The following is a 19,380-nucleotide window of genomic DNA, read 5'->3' on the forward strand; positions in this document are numbered from 1 at the left end:
CGCTCCAAACCTCACTGAACATCCTTGGAGACAGCAAAGTGTCAGATCGCTCAGTTGGTCAAAGAACACACCATCAACATGTAAATTACACATCCCAATTGCACACAACTTAATAGAGGTAATTTCTTATAAAGTAAAATCAGGCAAACTGGGCTTCGTTCCCAGATAAGCTTAATGCCTTTTACACTCACTCTGACCATTAAAAACCTGGAGGAAGCATCACAACTCCCACAGCTCCTGAAGATCCTGTGATTTCAGTTTCTGAGGCCGACATGAGAGCATCCTTCAGGAGTGTGAACCCACGAGAAGCATCTGACCCAGATGGGGTACCTGGCCAAGTACTAAAAACTGGCTGGAGTGTTCAATGAGATCTTTTACCTCTTGCTTCGGCCGTCTGAGGTACTCGCGTGCTTCAAACAGGCTTCACTTATACAGGTGCCCAAGAAGAGTGTGGTAACCTGCCTTAATGACTCTCATCCAGTAGCGCTTACATCCACTGTGATAAAATGTTTTGAGAGGTTGGTGATGAAACATATCAACTCCTGCCTGAGAAGCGACTTGGATCCACTCCAGTTTGCCTACCGGCACATCAGGTCCATAGCAGATGTCATTTCATTGGCTCTTCACTCAACCCTGGAACATCTGGACAACAAAGATACTACCTTAGGTGCTCTTTATCCACTACAGCTCAGCATTCAGTACCATCATCCTCAAGCTAGTCAATAAAATTCAAAATCTTGACTTCAAAACCTCCTTGTGCAATTGAATACCCTATTTTCTCTATTGCAAACCCCAATCAGTTTGAATTGGCAACAATGTCGCTACAATCTCCATCAGCACAGGTGCACCACAGGGCTGCATGCTTAGGCCACTGCTCTACTCGCTTTACATTTAAGACTATTGTTAAGCGCAGCTCCAATGCCATACTCAAGTTTGCTGACAACACCACTGTCCTTGGCTGAATCAAAGGTGGTGATGAATCAGCATATAGGAGAGAGATTGAAAATCTGGCTGTGGTACCATAACAACAGCCTCACTCAATGTCAGTAAGACCAAGGGGTTGATTATTGACTTCAGGAGAAGGAAACGAGAGGTCCATGAGCCAGTCCTCATCGGAGGATCAGAGGTGGAGAAGGTCCACAGCTTTAAGTCCTCGGTATTATCATTTTGGAGGGTTTGTCCTGGGCCCAGCATGTAAAGTGCAATTACAGATAAATCATGGGAGCACCTCTACTTAAGAGATTGCAAAAATTTGCCATGATGTGTAAAAGTTTGACAAACTTTATAGATATGCGGTAGAGAGTACATTGGCTGCATCACAGCCTGGTATGGAAGCACCAATGTAAAGAAAATCCTACAAGAAGTAGTGGACACAGTCCAGTACAAGCCCTCCCACCATTGAGCACTCTACATGAAATGTTGTCACAAGAAAGCAGCCTTGATCAATAGGGACCCCCCCCCCCACCCCAGTAACCAGATCAATCAGATCATGCCCTCTTCTTGCTGCTGCCAACAGGAAGGAGGTACAGGAGCTTCAGGAGTCAGCACCAGGTTCAGGAACAGTTATTACCCCATAACCATCAGATTCTTGAATGAAAGGGGATAACTTCACTAAATTCACTTGCCCCATCACTGAACTGCTCCCACAACCTTTGGACTCACTTTCAAGGATTCTTCATCTCATGTTTTTTTTCCATAAGACCATAAGATACAGGAGCAGAATTAGGCCATTTGGCCCATTAAGTCTGCTCCGCCATTTCATCATGTCTGATCTAATTTTCCTCTGAGCCCCAATCTCCTGCCTTTTCCATGTACCCCTTGCCCTGACCAATCAAGAATCTATCACCTTAAGTATACTTAAAGACTTAGCCTCCATAGCTGCCCATGGCAAAGAATTCCACAGATTCACCACTCCCTGGCTAAAGAAATTCTTCCTCATCTCAGTTCTAAAAGGATGGATCTCTATTTTGAGACTGACCTTCTAGTCTTTGACTCTCCCACCATAGGACACATCCTCTCCCACATTCACTCTATCAAGGCCTTTCACCATTCAATAGGTTTCATTGAGGTCACCCCTCATTCTTCTGAATTCTAGTGAATACAAGCCCAGAACCATCAAACACTTCATATGACAAGCCATTCAATTCTGGAATTATTTTTGTGAACCTCCTTTAAACCCTCTCCTTTCTAAAATAAGGGCCCCAAGCTGCACACAATATATATAAAGTTTTAACATTACATTCTTGCTTTTATTTTCTAGTTCTCTTCAAATGAATGTTAACATCACATTTGTGTATACCCCAAAGTTCTGAAAGAAGTGGCTGAAGAGATTGTGGAGGCATGAGTAATGATATTTCAAGAATCACTAGATTCTGGAATGGTCTGGAAGCCTGGAAAATTGCAAATGTCATTCCACTCTTCTAGAAGGGAGAGAGGCAGAAGAAAGGAAACGATAAGCCAGTTAGTCTGACCTCAGTGGTTGGGAAGATGTTGGAGTCGATTATTAAGGATGAGGTCTTGAGGTACTTGGAGGCATGTGATATAATAGGTCGTAGTCAGCACATAAGATTTTCACTCAAGGGAAAATCTTGCCTGACAAATGTACTGCAATTCTTTGAAGAAGTAACAAGCAGGGTAGACAAAGGAGAATTGGGTGATGTTGTGTTCTCAATATTTATTGCTTATTTATTATTATTATTTCATTTTGTATTTGCATAGTTTAACTTTTGCACACAGTTTGAATGCCCAAGCTGGTGTGGTCTTTCATTGATTCTATTATGGTTATTATTCTATTGTGGATTTCTTGAGTATTCCACAAGAAAGTAAATCTCAGGATTTTATATGGTGACATGTACCTACTTTGATAATAAAATTTGAAGTTTTTTTGGAAAAATATTTGCGATTCTTTTTTCACCTTAAGGTCACTGAACTATTCAGCCAAACGCGTGATGGTAAAAATGTCAAGGTAACGATTACCTTGACCAGTGAATTACCCCCAACCTCTCCAACATGCCTTCAGTTTTACAACATTGTGTTCAGGAGGTAAGTGATGGTTGAGATTTATTTATTTTATCTTCTCACACCTTTCCAGGGTTATACAGATAGATCTGGATGACCCTAGTTGTTAAGTTAGTGCTTGTGTGATAAGAGCAAAGGCTGTTGGTGTTGCAGAGTTTTTGGATTCTGTTAGAGGATTAAGGTTATTTAATAATTACACTAAAATTGTTCTTAGCTGCCTTCTTTTGGGAAAATTTTCTTTTATAAGTAGGCAGTTTCAAAAGAACTGATGGCCCAGGTTGAAAGGCACGTTCAGTTAAAGTGAATATTTGCCCAAGGAGATGGTAATATTGTAATGTTCAGAGGTTTGGATTATCATCAAAAGACAATTGGACACATGAGGAGAATTAGTCCTCTCAGCCCTTTGAGTCTTCTCCAACATCTCATCATGGCTGATTTATTATCCCTTTCAACCCCATTCTCCAAACTTCTCCCATAACCTTCAATGCCCTGGCTAGTCAAGAACACATCAACATCTACCTTGCACCTAATGACTTGGCCTCCACAGCTACCTGTGGCAACAAATTCCACAGATTCACCACCATCTGGCTAATTCCCCCTCATTTATCTCTTCTAAATGGACATCCCTCTGTTCTGAGGCTGTGCCCTCTGGTCCTAGACTCACCCACAGTAGGAAACTTCCTCTCCACATCCACTCTATCCAGTTCTTTCAGTATTCGATAGGTTTCAATGAGATCCTTCCCTCATTCTTTTAAACTCCAGTAAGTACAGGCCCAGACCCATCAAACCCTCCTCCTATGTTAACTCTTTAATTCCCAGAATAATTCTTGTGAACCTCCTCTGGACCCTCTCCAATGTTCCTTAAATAGGGGCCCAAAACTGCTCCCAATACTCCCAGTACAGTTTGACCAATGCATTATAAAGCCTCAGCATTACATCCTTACTTTTATATTCTAGTGCTCTCAAAATGAATGCTGGCATCGCATTTGCCTTCCTTACCACTGCCTCAACCTGCAAGTTAACTTTTAATGTTCAACACTCTGCACATGTTAGTTTGAAATGAATCTCAAGGTGTATAATGTATGCATTCTTTGATAATAAATGTACTTTGATTTGATAGATAACTGCGAAATTTGAAATCAACTGAATAGATATGGAATTACAATGCTACCGTCAATCCTGCTGACCTTGAAACTAAAGACCCGTTTTGTTTTTAAAGTTAACTGATTCATTAATATCCATGGAGAAAGGAAAACTGCTTATTGCTAAGTGTGGCCTATGGGTGACTCCTGAGCCACTGATATGGTCGACTCTTAAGCACCTCACCCTTATAGCTGGACAACAAATATCAGCCTTTCTGGAGATACCCATGTCCATTGGTTGTGGATCTGCTTGCATGGTTTCTCAGTGAGGGTCATACTCCACATTTGAGTGCTGCCTGGATTGGAGAGCATGTCTTGTGCAAAAAGGTTGAGTGAGCTAGGGCTTTTCTCTTTGGACTGAAGGAGGATGAGAGGTGACATAATAGAGGTGTACAGGATGATAAGAGGCATAGATCAAGTGAACAGACAGCACCTTTTTCTCAGGGCAGCAATGGCTAATATGAGGGGGCATAATTTAAGGTGATTCTTCTTTTTGGGCCCTTAGCTCCCAGTGGAGCACAGGCCATTGATGATCTCCCATTTCCATCATTCAAAGTTGATATGATTGGAGTTCATCAATGGTTTTTGTATTCCATTGTATCTGCTGTGCAGGGGATTAACCTATATAACTTCACCAGAGCCTTGTTGGCCGGCTTTACCCTTTCATGATGGAGATGAAGGGTAGCTCTTTGAGAGGATTTATGGTGATTGGAGGAAAGTATACGGGGATGTCAGGGAAGATCTTTTTAGTGTGGTATATGTGGAACATGCTGCCGGGTGGTGGTTGATGCTGATACATTAGGGACATTTAAGAGACTCTTAGATAGACACATGGATGATAGAAAAATGGAGGGCTATGTGGGAGGGAAAGGTTAGATTGATCTTAGAATAGGTTAAGAGGTCAGCACAACATCTTGGGCTGGAGTCTGTACTGTGCTGTAGTGTTTGAAATCGGGGTTCCTTGTCTAACTGGCTGTTCCAATTGGTTTCAGTAGTTCAATAATTCCATTTAATATCAGAGAATATACAACCTAAGATTCTTGATCTTCACAGACATCCACAAAAACAGAAGAGCATCTCAAAGAATGAATGATAGTAAAAATGTTAGAACCCCAAACCCCCTTCTCCACCCTCCCACACACAAGTAGCAGCAAAGCATCAGCCTTTCCCCTCTCCCACGTACTTCATCCAAAAATCTTCGGCAGTCACCACCCACCAAGCAAGCAATAACAAAACTCCCAAGAGAGACCGTGATCTGCAATACAGAAAAAAATAGTTCACCTGACCAATTTGACATGCCACAGATTCTCTTTCCCTAATAAAGTGTCACACAGCTAAAGGAGAGACAAGGAAATCTAAGAACTAGCTGATTTATGGTGTTAAAGTCTGCTGCTAAGATTGGCTAAGTTAATTTTAACATTTGTAACACTTGAGATGCAAGTGATTTCCAGCTTGTCTATAATCTTTAAGGATAAAATGTAACTGCAATTGAACTATTGACTATAATTACTTTAGTGGTGAATGATGTCACTGGTAACAGAGCAAAATGCTGCAGGAACTCACTGGGTTGGGTAGCATCCATGGAGGGAAATGGACAGAGACAGTCCAGATGAAGGGTCTTAATCCTTCCTTTCTTTCCTTCATTTAGTTTTTTTTTATCTTAAAAACTCCAGCATCTGCAGGCTCTTGTCTCCTGACAAGTGGACAAGAGACAGTAGGATGTCATGGTAGCATAGTGGTTAGCGTGATGCTATTACAGCTCAGGGCATCAGAGTTCAAATCTGGTGTCCTCTGTAAGCAAGTTTGTACATTCCTTCTCCTGTGCGCTTGGGTTTACTTCGTGTTGCACTGGTTTCCTTCTACAGTCCAAAGACCTACCAGTTGGAAGATTAATCGGTCATTGTAAATTGTTTGTGATTAAGCTGGGTGGTGCAGTTTGAAGGGCCTATTACATGTAGTATCTCTAAATAAATAATGATGGGATTGTGCTTTCAGTAAGTTTGAGGTGGAGAGTGCTTCCTCAGTCTACTTAAAGTCTTTATGCGGTACAGGAAACAGTATTCCTGCTTAAAACCTAGCTAGGAAAAGGTACCTTTTACACGTGAGCAAATAATCATATGACATAAGCTGTGTATTATCAATCCCCGTCCCCTGTGGTAGCATTGAGGTGGTCGGAATTAATTTTGTTGCTTGCTTGACTCGTTCCATAGTACTTGCAGCCAGCACTGTTTACGTTCAGTGGTTTGCGAGGCTGACACGCAGAAGACATTTTAAGTACACTATGACTTTAATCATATTAAATGATAGTTATATTAACAGCTGGTTTAATTCTCACATGCTATATTTCTCTTTCAGACTTTTAAAGATAATGTCCTTACAGCAAATTGGTCGAAATTACTACAATCCTAAGACTCCGATCATGATTCCACAGCACAGGTGTGTAATGTGATGTGTGCAACTTAACACTTCAATCTACTCAGATTTGCATTTAGAAATCACAACTTTTGGTAGTCTTCAGGTACTACAGTGCTAGTGTGTAAATCAATTTTAAGTTTCTATATTCATTTCCACTTTCAACATGTCCAAAACTCAGCAGGTCAGGCAGCATCTATAGAGGGGAATAAAGAGTCAATGTTTCAGGCTGATACCCTTCATCAGGGCTGGAAAGGAAGGGGGAAGAGCCTGAATAAAAAGGTGGGAGGAGTCTAGCTAGAAAGTGATAGTTAAAGCCGGGTGGTTGGGAAAGGTAAAGGTCTAGAGAGGGAGGAATCCGATAGGAGAGGAGAGTGGATCATAGGAGAAAGGGAAGGAGGAGGGGTACCAGGGGAAGGTGATAGGCACGTGAGAAGAGGCTGAGGGTTAGAATAGGGAATGGGGGGGGAATTCATTTCCACTTGTTTTCAATCAAATTGATTGTTTCCTTTGTTTTTACTACTCTACTGTATTCTCCCTCACCCACTCCACCCAAGCTACTGAAGTAGGTACCTGAGTAGGAATGTATAATTACAGCACGAACATTTGGAAAAAGAAATGCACAGTGGCATAAAGGTATTACTGCAGCAGTGACCCAAGTTCAATTCGGCTGCTGCCTGTAAGGAACTTGTTTGTTCTTCCCATGACATCTGTTAATGTGTAGTTGAGATTATATTGACTGGCTGCATCACTGCCTGGTGTGGAAACACCAATGCCTTTGAATAGAAAATCCTACAAGAGGTAGTGGTTGCAATCCAGTCTATCACAGGTAAAGCCCTCCCCACCATTGAGCACATCTGCATGAAACATTGTCACAGGAAAGCAGCATCCATAATCAGGGATCTCCACCACCCAGATCATGCTCTATTCTTGCTGCTGCCATCAGAAAGAAGGTACAGGAGCCTCAGGACCCATACCACCAAATTCAGGAACAGTTATTATCCCTCAACCATCAGGCTCTTGAACCAAAGGGGGTAACTTCACTTGCCCCATCACTGAACTGTTCCCATAACTTATGGACTCACTCTTAAGGACTCTCATCTCATGTTCTTGATATTTATTGCTTATTTATTTATTATTCTTTCTTTCTGTATTTGTATGGCTTGTTTTCTGCAATCTCTGGTTGAACACCCAAGTTAGGTGGTCTTTCATTGATTTTCTTGTTATTATTCTATAGATTTATTAAGCATGCCCACAAAAAATGAATCTCAGGGTTATATATAATGACATATATGTACTTTGATCACCACTTGGGTTTCTGCTGGCTGTTCTGGTTTCCTCCCACATTCCAAAGACATATTGATTAGTTAGGCTAATGGGGCAGTGTGACCTCATTGGGCCAGAGGGGCTTATTGCCATCTGTAATACCATAATAATACTGACAAATTAAGGATTGTTCAATGCACAGTACGATTTTTTTTATATATATTCAAAAATTAATTCCATATTTCTGTAGACTCTAAATTTAATGTAAGATTAAAGCATTATAGGAAATTAAAAATGAAAGACATGAACACTGCTTTTCTCTTTTCTGTAACAGAATCATGGTTTGGCCAGGATACACCACTTCGATTCTGCAGTACGAGAACAATGTTATGCTCTGTGTAGATATTAGTCACAAGGTTCTACGCAGTGAAACTGTACATGATGTCATGCATCAGTTATATTCACAGTTTGGTGAGCATCACTTTCAGGAGGCATGCGCCAAAGAACTGGTTGGAGTCATAGTTCTAACCAGGTAAGGTGCGGATTATGTAGGTGCATGTTATTTTATTTGATTTAGTTATGAATGGTGATAGAGTTGAAACAAATGTTATGAAAGAGACATTCCATAATTTATCAACAGATATGATTTTTGGTTCCAAAAAAATCCTACAAAAAGTAGTAGATACAACACAGTCCATCATGGGTAAAACCCTCCCCACCACTGAGCGTATCTGTATGAAATGCTGGAGGAAAGCTCCATCGATTATCAGGGACCTCCACCACCTAGGACATGTTCTCTTCATGCTGCTGCTATCACGAAGAAGGTACAGGAGCCTCAGGACTCGCACCACAAGGTTCAGGAACAGTTATTACCCCTCAGCGATCAGGCTCTTGAACCAAAAGGCAGCACAGTAGCATAGTGGTTAGCACAACGCTTTACAGTATCAGAAACCTGGGTTCAATTCCAACCGTTGTCTTTGAGAAGTTTGTACGTTCTCCCTATGACCACGTGAGCTTCTGGGTGCTCCAGTTTCCTCCCACAGTCCAAAGACATACCAGGTAATATGTTAATTGATCATTGTAAATTGTCCCATGATTAGGCAAGGGTTAAATCGGGGATTGCTGGGCGGCACAGCTCGAAATGCTGGAAGGGCCTACTTCATGCTGTACCCCAATAAATAAAAAAAACTAAACCCCTCTCAACCAATAGACTCACTTTCAAGGACTCTTCATCTCATGTTCTCAATGTTTATTGCTTATTTATTGTTATAATTTCGCTTCTTGTATTTGAACAGTTTCTTGTCTGTTGCACACTGTTTGAACAGCTAAGTTGGTCTGGACTTACATTGATTCCATTATGGTTATTATCCTATTATGGATTTATTGAGTACATCCTCAGGAAAATGAATCTCAAGGTTGTATATGGCGCCATAAATTTATTTTGGACTTTGCCATTACACAACTAGTGGAACTTGCCAGTCTGATCAGAGTGAATTGTTCTGACTTTCTCCTATACATTTGCTGCAGAAAGGGATCAGTCGTGTAATTAGGGAGGTAGAGATAGTCTCGGCCTGAAACGTCGACTGTACCTCTTCCTATAGATGCTGCCTGGCCTGCTGCGTTCCCGAGCAATTTTTATGTGTGTTGTAGAGATGAAAGCTGTTTAAAATGAAACACCTTGGTTTCCTTGGCTGCGTGAGTCTAGGGAACACTACCTCCAGCCCCACCAAATTTGTGAGATTGAGGTGTGCTGGATCCCACCCCAAACCCCGGTTTGAGTGGATGCTGTGTAATTTGCTACCCTGTTACAAATTAATGCCACGAAATAACAGACAGTACACTAAATATGATTAAAGGAATTATATTTATGAATCTTAACTAAAGAGTTAGTAAAGAATAACAAAGAAAAGGGCCCATTCTAATTAAACAGTCAAATGTGCACAAGTTGGAGCTCATCTTGAACTTCTCTGTCACTCACACGCTGGGCTGTTGGTCACACCACCTTCTAAATGTCGCTTGCAATCCATCTCAAACGAATGGGACTCCTACAGGATTGTATGCTACGATTGGTTCTCCCCAGCGTCTTCTCTCTTCATCTCCTCTCAAACAAAAGCCCAAGGCCAACCTTAGTGTCCCTCACCAGAGAACCCTCCCCTTAATCTGACCATCCTAATGGATGGCAAACATTTCTCCTCTCTCTTGTCTTCAACAGTAACCCAAACAACCATGAAAACAGAACAGACCGCTCTTGCAGATCTGCCAAATTGAAATACATACAGCATAACAGTAAAAAATATGAACCAGAGCATCATTACAAAAGGAAAAAAAAATTAAAAGTGTTTGCTTATCTTTGCAGCAGCATTGTGTAGTAAGAGTGCGAAGTGTAGTGCGAATCTTGTCATAGTCAAATCATCTAAAGGTTTGTTAAAATGCTTCCAATTGGTTTTACCCATTTATTAAAAAAATAACATTGAGGTGAACCTATCAATAAATGTGCTATTTTCAAAAAACTAAAACTTATCAAACATTTTAAAGAATTTTTCTGGGTGCATCTGACCTAAATATGAAGTTGGAGATTTGGAATGATAGAAAAATAGGATTTCAAGATTCAGAATGCACTTATTATAGAAGTATATATGCAGTATACAACCCTGAGATTCCTCTTCCTAAATGAAACAAAAAAAACATGTAACCCGTTTGAAATAAAACATAAAACCCCCACTGCACGACAAAAGAACAAATCACGCAAATGGCAAGAGAAAAAGAGTGCAAAAACACAGAATGCAGAACACTAAATCGCAAAGGCATCACAAGAATCCAGGCATATTTAATTCAGCTCACTTCAGCTCAATCCATTGCCACGTCTCTTGCTATCTACAAGCTGCAGCACTAGTCCACTCCATTTAAATCACATAAAACAGCAACAAAAAAAGGAGTGTCCAGAAACTCATCATAACGTGAACTACAGAGTCCAATCCACAAAATGCATCAATTAGCCCTCATGTAAGATTCATGGACTCTGGCACCATCCTCCAGCAGCATCAAGCAAGAGGGAGAGAGAGAGATGTAGGCACCTTCCTCCAGGAGCAGTGGGTGAGGGAGTTGGTCAATACCTTCCTTAGCTCTGTTGTGCCATTTAGGAAGAACATGTCTCGGTCTTAGTACCTTATTCCTGCTCCCTGAACCCTTGTTAAAATTGCCTACTACAATAACTTTTATTTTGCATCTATCCATGATTTGCCTGCGTATCTGTTCCTCCAGTTACTGCTGCCTTTTGGGAGGCCAATAATGACATCCCATTTGCAGTGATTTCACCTTTTCTATTCCTGTGCTGCCCTTATTGCCTCACTGTATGACTCCTATAGGATGCCCTCCCTAGTGCAACTGTGACAAATCAGTAATGAAACTTCCACACCTCTTCTTGTCTCTCTACAAAATCTGCACCTGGGAACACTGAGATGCTAGTCCTGATTTTCTCTTGGCCAGGTTTCTGTAATAGTTGCATTATAGTTCCATTTACAAGGTTAAGCTCTAAGCCCATCTCTGCCTTATCTGTTATACTCATCACATTACACTTCAGACTGTCTGTTCTGCCATATTCAGTAATCTGGCCTTGCTTACTATTGTTATCAGCATTCCTGTACTGAATGTCTACCTTGGTCAATACCTGCTGACCTACTCCTCTGGTTTCCATATGTTTGGAGCAGATTCAGTGGGCCAAATGGTCTAATTCTGCTGCTAGGACTTATGGTCTTATGTCTGCTACACTGAACTGTCCTGTGTTCTACTAGCAAATAAGGATATTGTTAATCTTGTACAGGTTCCACCTATTTTGGAAGGGATCTTGATTATCCAGATATTTGAACCCATTCTTGTCTATATTATCTTGAAGTTCCTTTGGATCCTCAAAGTGTTATTGTGCCAAGATCCATGGCATCTTAGAAATATTGCATAATGAAAACAAAAAATACTGTAAATGCTCAGAAGATCAGACAACATCTTTGGAAAGAAATACAGTGGAATCCAGTTAGTTGGGTCCATTGAGGCAGCCTCTTAAAGAGCGAAAACTAATTACGATAATCACTGGAATTTCCTCCTTTTATTTATGATGCTATGGCACTTAATTGGGACGGGAGACTGTTGCCGAACAGTTACTAACTAGAGTCAGTTGTGTGCAATTTTTAAATAGCATTAGTCGCTTGTGTTTGTGTTCAAAAACATCGTTTTGTTTTGTTACTGATAGTTAGTGAGAAATAAGCAGTAAGACAATTCAGAACAGTTTTGCTCACTGCAGTTTCAAGCATTCAGGTTTGGAGATGCCAGAAGTGGCTGGGAGTGAAAATGAAATCATTTCACTACTTCAAGTTAGGAACTACGAAGTATTTGAAGGTATTGACAATCATCTGGAATGTTACGATGAAAGTGAAGATTTGGAGGATATAATTGTTGAAAGCATTCCGTGAAGGAAATCTATTATCTGCACTGATGTTGTTCCTTTGCAGTCAATCAAAGGAACATGGCAGCGTACACTGGATGAACTCCTCTATTCGATAATTATTAGGAACTAATACACAGTTTAATAGTACTGTAGTATTGATGGTGTTCTAATTTGTTCTGTTTTTCATTTAAATACATAATTCGGGACTCACTAAATGGGAATTTGAATTTTTTGCTTTTAAGTACTTCTATGAAACTTTAGCTAATTGGGACAGCTGCTTAATTGTGCCAAAATGTACTGGTCCGAGTGTGTCCCAATTAACCAGAATCCACTGTAGTTAACATTGTTGGCTTTCTGTTTATTTTCTGATCCTTGGGGTTCTTCCAGGAGTCGAGAATGAAGGGGAGTCTTAATTCCTAACAGTCGTTTATTTTAAAGTACATACGCACATACAAATACAAATCAAATTAAATAAAGAGTATGGGGTCTGTTGTCTAGAAAGAAATGGTGAGCTTTAGGCCCTCCTGATCAGGGTTGGGAGTTTATAGGGACTGGACATCCATCGTGAAAGTGAGACAATTGGGGCTAGAGAACTTGAAGTCATTGAAAAGATCCAGAGCACGTGATGTGTCACAGATGTAGGTAGGAAGGGTCTGAACCAGGGTCGAAAAAACAGATGAAGTAGGAGGCAGAAACGGGGTGCAGGGTAAGCCTTTAATGATGTGCACACCCGTTCCTCCCAACTCTCTGCTCCCACCCCGCTTATAGAACTGAGGTTCTGCAAAGTGAGTTCAGGGAGTTAAGTGCTAAGTTAAAAGGCAGAACTTCCAGGGTTGTGATCTCAGGATGGCTTCCCATGTCACATGCTAGTGAGGCCAGAAATAGGAAGATCATACAGTTTAATATGTGGCTAAGCAGATGGTGCAGGAGGGAGGGATTCAGATTTTTGGATCATTGTGTTTTTTCCCAGGGAAGGTGGGACATGTACAAACAGGACAATTTGCACCTGAACTTGAGGGGGACCAATACATTTGCAGCAAGGTTTGCTAGTGCTGCTCTGGGGGTGGGTGTTTAAACTAGAGTTGCAGGGGCATAGAAACCAGAATGCCTGAGCAAAAAGGACCCAAGAAACCAGGCCAGCATGGACTAGATGAGGTGAGGGGCCTGTTTCTGTGCTGCAGTGCTCTAAGACACTATACATCTTCATGATAATTCTAAGCACTGAAAAAGAAACTTGGTTACTTTTTGACTTCCTCTTCTTCGTTGTACATCATCTTAGTGTAGTTATGTCATTGTTAGTGCATCCATGTTTTGAAATCCTTGTCAAATCCTATTGTAGAAGTATAATGGTAGTTTTAATAGGCTGACAGAATTATCTAGGCAGTCAGTCATTATTAGTTAATACAGTTCTTACTGGCATCACCCAATCCTGAAAACAAAACTATTAAGAAAAAACTATCCGGCTGAGGACATGTTAGTGTAATGATAAGACCATATGACATTGGAGCAGAATTGGGCCTTTTGGCCCGTAGATTCTGCTCTGCCATTCTATCATGGCTGACTTATTATCTTTGTCAACCCCATTCTCCTGCCTTATCCTCGTAATCTTTGACACCCTGACTAATTAAGAACCTATCAACCTCCACTTTACTTATATCCAATGACTTATCCGCCAGAGTTGTTTGTGGTAATAAGCTGCAGAGATTCACCATCCTCTGGTGAAAGAAATTCCTTTATCTCTGCTGTAAATGGACATCCCTCTATTCTGAGGCTGTGCACTGTGGCCTAAACACTCCACAACAATTCCCACTAGTTTTATTGTATGTGCCACAGTTAAGACAGAAAAGAAATTAAAGTCAGTAATAAGGATTAAAAGCTTAGTTGGAATCACAAAGGGGTGAAGTTTGTGCAGTGTATTCTAGAACTTGATTTAGCAAGCAGATAATGAATGCTGATATTTTGAAGAACTTTGAAGGAGTTTAGGAAATGAGACCGTGGCAGGATTTAAGTATTTGTGAATTTAAAAGTGGAAAATTACAGTTCAGTGTTTGGAAAAGGGAGAACATATGAGGGGGCCAGGAATACGAATGGCTGTTGGATGACGGGAAGGAGTTTTGAGCCTGCAAATCTGTATCTCTTTGAAACATTGTCATTTTACCATTGTCCCATTCGTTTTGGTGACATCTAGGTACAATAACAAGACTTACCGAATTGATGACATTGATTGGGTTCAGAGTCCTCGGAGCACATTTAAAAAAGCAGATGGAACTCAAATCAGCTACATTGATTACTACAAAGAGGTGACATTTTATTGAATTAAATGATCAATGAAAATGAAGTTTCAAGTTATTTTTAAGGGGATATTGCAGGGGGAAATGAGTTATTTGCATTTTACAGCAATACAGCCTGGAGATCGTTGATGTGGATCAGCCAGTGCTTGTTAGTCAGCCCAGGAGACAGGGACCTCAGGGTGCCAGTGTGGGACTCATCTGCCTCATTCCAGAGTTATGCTATCTTACAGGTAATTTGAATTTTTAAAACTGCATTAATTGGAGCACCATGTAATAATTGTGCATCGTGCAAGTTTAAAAATCTTTAAATTAGCTATTACTTGATGTACAGTATGTATGCAAAGTTCGTGCCTGATCAGTGATCATATATCCAACTTTATTGTGCTGATTTGCAGTTACACGATCCTTTGTTGAAGGAATCTGCTTCCTAGAGTTGTTCATTGAAATTTCAACCTGTACTGAAGTTCTGACATGATTTAGGGAGTTACAGTATTAGCTACTCTGTTAACTTGTAACAATGTTTGTTCTGCTGTGTGTGGCTAATTTGTAATACCTTCATTTAAAAATATTTCCTTTCAGGAATTCCCCTATCTTGATATTTGGGTTCATACCCTGTACTGTTATAAGACCATAAGATATAGGAGCAGAATTAGGTCATTTGGCCAACCTACTGTGCACCACCATTTCATCATGGCTGATCCAGTTCCATCTCAATCCTGAATATACATACTGAAATTTTTTTTTTCTTTGCAAACATCCAAGAAAACAGAGAATTGCCCCAAAGAATGAATGACAGTTAAACATTAAAGTCCCAAAGCCCCCATAGCTCCCCCCCCTCACGCACAAGCAGCATCAAGGCAACGACCCCTCCCCTCCCCCACCAGCAAAAAAAAGCATTAGCGTCCTCCACCGAGCACTGAAGCATGCAGCAAAGCATCAGTAAAGACACAGATTTGCAGTACCCCAAAAACTACTTGTTCACCCGGTAATTCAACATACCACTGTGTGTGTGCGTGTATGTGTGTGTGTGTGTGTGTGTGTGTGTGTGTGTCCATCTGTCCTCTGTCCCTCCCCCCCCCCCAACTTTCTTCATTTCAAGCCACTCCTTGGTTGCTCTGGCAGTGTGCTTTGGGTAGTTGTCCTGCTGAAAGAAGAACTTCTTGCCCAGTTTAAGCTTTATGATGGAGGCTAGCAGGTTTTTTTTCAGTCTCTCTACATTTAATAGCATTCATCTTCTCATCATTCCTAACCAGACTTCCAGTCCCTGCTGCTGAAAAGCATTCTCATGGCATGATGCTACCTCCACTATACTTTACAGTTAGGAATGGTGTTATCTGTACAGTATTCGATTTACGCTACACTATCTGCTTAGTGTTGAGGCCAAAATGTCCCACTTTAGTCTTATCTGACCATAAGAGCTTCCTCCACATCTTTACAGTATCTTCTAAGTGATGCTTTGGAAAGTCTTTACGGGCACGGATATGCTTTTTTGTTAACCAGGGCTTCTTACTTGACATTCTGCTATAAATACCCATTTTGTGCAAGGCCTTAGAGATTGCGGAGCCATGAGCTTCATCTCCAGTTACAGCCACTGACTTCTGCAGCTCACTCAGAGTAACTGTTGGTGTCACAGTGCCCTTCTCCAGTGATTAAGTTTAGAGGGGTGGCCTGACCTAGGCAGTGTGGCAGTGGTTTCATATTTTTTCCATTTTTTCGCAGTGGACTGCACTGAGCTTCGAGGTATATTCAATGCCTTTGAGATGATCTTATACCCTTCCCCAAATTTGTGCTTGTCTATAATCAATTTCTCTGACTTGACTTGAACACTCTTTTGCCTTCATTTTGGTTTTGTCTGTTGAAATTCGACCTTACTGTTGGACCTTTCAGAGAGAGGGGGTATTTATTATGAATTCATTGAAAACAGGTGATCCTCCAATTTTCTACATCAACAAATTGTTTGAGTAGGTAAGGTAATATATAGGGTTCCACCTGTGGAAAGTGTAATAATTGCAAAAGGCTTAGTTTATGGCCTGTTATGTTGCTGGTGTTTAGGGCAGTAATGAAGGTCCTTCATCTCTGGTGGTGTTGAGGGCTTCTTTCATTGCGTCAGTAGCTTCCTCTTGGTTTTCACTACTGTCCATCATGCAAGTCCTGGTTGGAGACTCAGGAATACTGTCGCACACAGATGTAGAATGATTCTTCATTACTGTTTCCGTAACAATTTAGTTTTACCAGTCAAGGTTGTTAGCCCTGAGCTGAAATCCTGAACTTGAAGGACTGGTGGACAACTCTTAGTCTGTCCTTTGACCTGTTTGGCATGGGTGATCCCACCAAGAGCCAAAGCATAAAGTAATGGCTCCACCCAAACTAGAGGTCACTGAGGCACGCAAGCCTTCAAACCACGACAAGGTTGTGGTCCTCTTGGAGGAATTACAAAGAGGATGAATACTTTTTCAGTCTCAAAATTTTAGTTTTTAATTTTTAGTAAATGATTGATAGGTTTTAGAATTTTTATTTTGATTTGGCACAATCTACAATGTTTGTAGATGAGCTAAAAAATCTTACTTCAATATTTTAAATTAGAAAATGAAACAGCAAAATGTGAAAACGGTTGTGTGGGCTGAATATTTCTTACAAGAAACTGTAACTATCAGGTTGTGAACATCACAATTGGGAAAATAAGTGCAATCACCTCTCCCTAACCTTAAGTCATTTCATGCCACTTCCTCACGGGTGAGTGCAATTAAAAATGTGTTGATAACTCAAGATTCTGCAGATGCTAGAAGGGTGACCCTCCTGATGAAGGCTCTTGGCCCGGAACATTCCTCTCCATAGATGCTGCAGTTCCTCCAGCATTTTGTGTGTATTGCTCTAGATATGTGTTGACCTTGCTAGTGATGCCTAGATCACAGAATATCGGGGGCGGGGGGAGTCCATCAAGTTACCAGATGCTTAACTAGGCCGGTTAACTTGCCACAGAAATGGCTCATAGAATGGCTACGCTATAATCAGTGCCTAAGTTTCACGGTGTCACGCCAACCTTTCCAGTTTAAGATAGCCTGACTGAAGTTGTGCAACAGCTTACAGCTTAGTTCAAAAGACAAGAAATACAATTAAAAGCATCATTAATAACTTTTTTATGACTTAAGTTGTGGTGAACTATCACTGTAAACAATGAAGAGGCGAGTGGCGGCAAAGCTGATTTGAGGATGAGCCGTGCTGGTGCATTGCAATGTCATAGAGCAACGTGTTTGAGGCCAATTTCAGATGATGTATCTGTTGGAGATGGATTTGGAGTGAGTGATTTGAAGAGGAGTTGAGGTGGAGAAGTTTTGGGTCTCATCAATGTAAACCAGGTGCAAAGTGCTGATCCGATTTGGAGAGGTTAAGTATGGCTTCAGGCAGGGTGGTGTGGTATAGGCCCAAAGCATATTGCTGCACCAGAGCCCAGCAGGCCACGACCCGATATTTGGATGATTTAAATGCCAGCCCAGAGTGTCGGGACCAGAAGAGAGGGTCGTGCTGATTTTACTCGCTCTCCTGCGCTGTTCTATTCTATGCTCAGGGCATTGAGGCTGTGAGACTGCAACATGCTTTGTGACGATTTGCCCCACTAATATGATGAATTGAGTCTGAGGCTTTGGGCCAACTCAGGCTGCTCCGGGGAATTAGGTCTATGGACTCAATTTGGTTTGGAATGCTGTTGCTCGCCTGTAGTGTTTGGCTGATTTGTGCTTTTTTCCCTCTCTTCCTCTGTGCTTTGGGTATTGGTCTTTTTTTAATTGAGTTCTTTCACGTTTCTTTTGTGGCTGACTATAAGCAGATAAATCTCAAGGTTGTATAATTTATATATACATTGATAATAAATTTATACATACTTTGACTGAATTTTTGAACTATGCGAATGTAATGGGAGTATTTGTCATTCACCTAGAACTAGGTTTCAGTTGGGATTTAAAAACAGCTTGTAGTTTCAGTGAAACCTATACAACACATGTCTCATGATGTCTGCTTTCTTACAAAATAGAATCTAAGAATGTTTCAGTAAAAAAAAGTGGAACTGATTTCATCCTGTGTTTTTGTTGCTTGAACTTGTAATAGTAGAAGTTTTGATTTTATCTTTTGTTGGCCAAACTGAAAAATTTGTTTAATAATTTCCAGGTTTGACAGATAAAATGCGTTCGGATTTCAACATTATGAGAGACCTGTCAGCACATACAAGATTAACACCAGAACTGAGAGAGCAGGAATTGTGGCGTTTCCTGGATCAAATCCAAAAGTATGTTCGGAATATCCCTGTCTTTCAGGAGTTTTGAGGTTTCTAGATTCTGTGGTAAATAATCTTGGAATTTTCAGAAAAATGGTTAATTTCATTGCTTAAATTTTCTTCTGTGCTTCAATGTCATTGAGCCTGGTGGGTGAAGACTCAATTTAAAATTGAAAAGGGTTGTGCCGCCCTGCTTAGACTTCCACTTTCCTCCTGCTGTTCAGACCAGTGCTGGGATTGGATTGGATTGGAATCGCTGTACTTGCACGTTGTGTGAAGAATTCTTGATGTTTGGAAACTTTTAACTTGATCTGTTTACTTACACAACGGTAGGATGCTGAGGAGTTTGTTAGAACAAAAGAATCTGGAAATACAGATATATAATTCAATGAATGTGGCGTCACAGGTAGATAGGATTGTAAAGTAAGCTTTTGGCACATTAGCCTTCATAAATCAAAATATTGAGCACAAGAGATGGGATGTTATGTTGAAGTTGTACAAGATGTTGGTGAGGCCAAATTTGGAGTATTGTGTGCAGTTTTGGAT

The 19,380-nt window shown here is 40.8% G+C and overlaps 1 protein-coding gene across 3 annotated transcripts in view; it reads left to right on the forward strand.

The window, feature by feature from the left end:
- piwil1 (piwi-like RNA-mediated gene silencing 1) overlaps window positions 1-19,380 on the forward strand; it is a 102,195-nt gene that overhangs the window by 32,073 nt on the left and 50,742 nt on the right. For all 3 annotated transcript variants that reach the window (XM_063074038.1, XM_063074039.1, XM_063074037.1), the window contains exons 6-11: window positions 2,921-3,042; window positions 6,516-6,596; window positions 8,173-8,370; window positions 14,465-14,576; window positions 14,674-14,797; window positions 18,729-18,846. In XM_063074038.1, coding sequence (XP_062930108.1) covers window positions 2,921-3,042; window positions 6,516-6,596; window positions 8,173-8,370; window positions 14,465-14,576; window positions 14,674-14,797; window positions 18,729-18,846 — 755 coding nt within the window. The remainder of the gene's footprint in view (window positions 1-2,920; window positions 3,043-6,515; window positions 6,597-8,172; window positions 8,371-14,464; window positions 14,577-14,673; window positions 14,798-18,728; window positions 18,847-19,380) is intronic.

Source organism: Mobula hypostoma, chromosome 21 (genome assembly GCF_963921235.1).
Source record: "Mobula hypostoma chromosome 21, sMobHyp1.1, whole genome shotgun sequence".
Taxonomy (NCBI): domain Eukaryota; kingdom Metazoa; phylum Chordata; class Chondrichthyes; order Myliobatiformes; family Myliobatidae; genus Mobula; species Mobula hypostoma.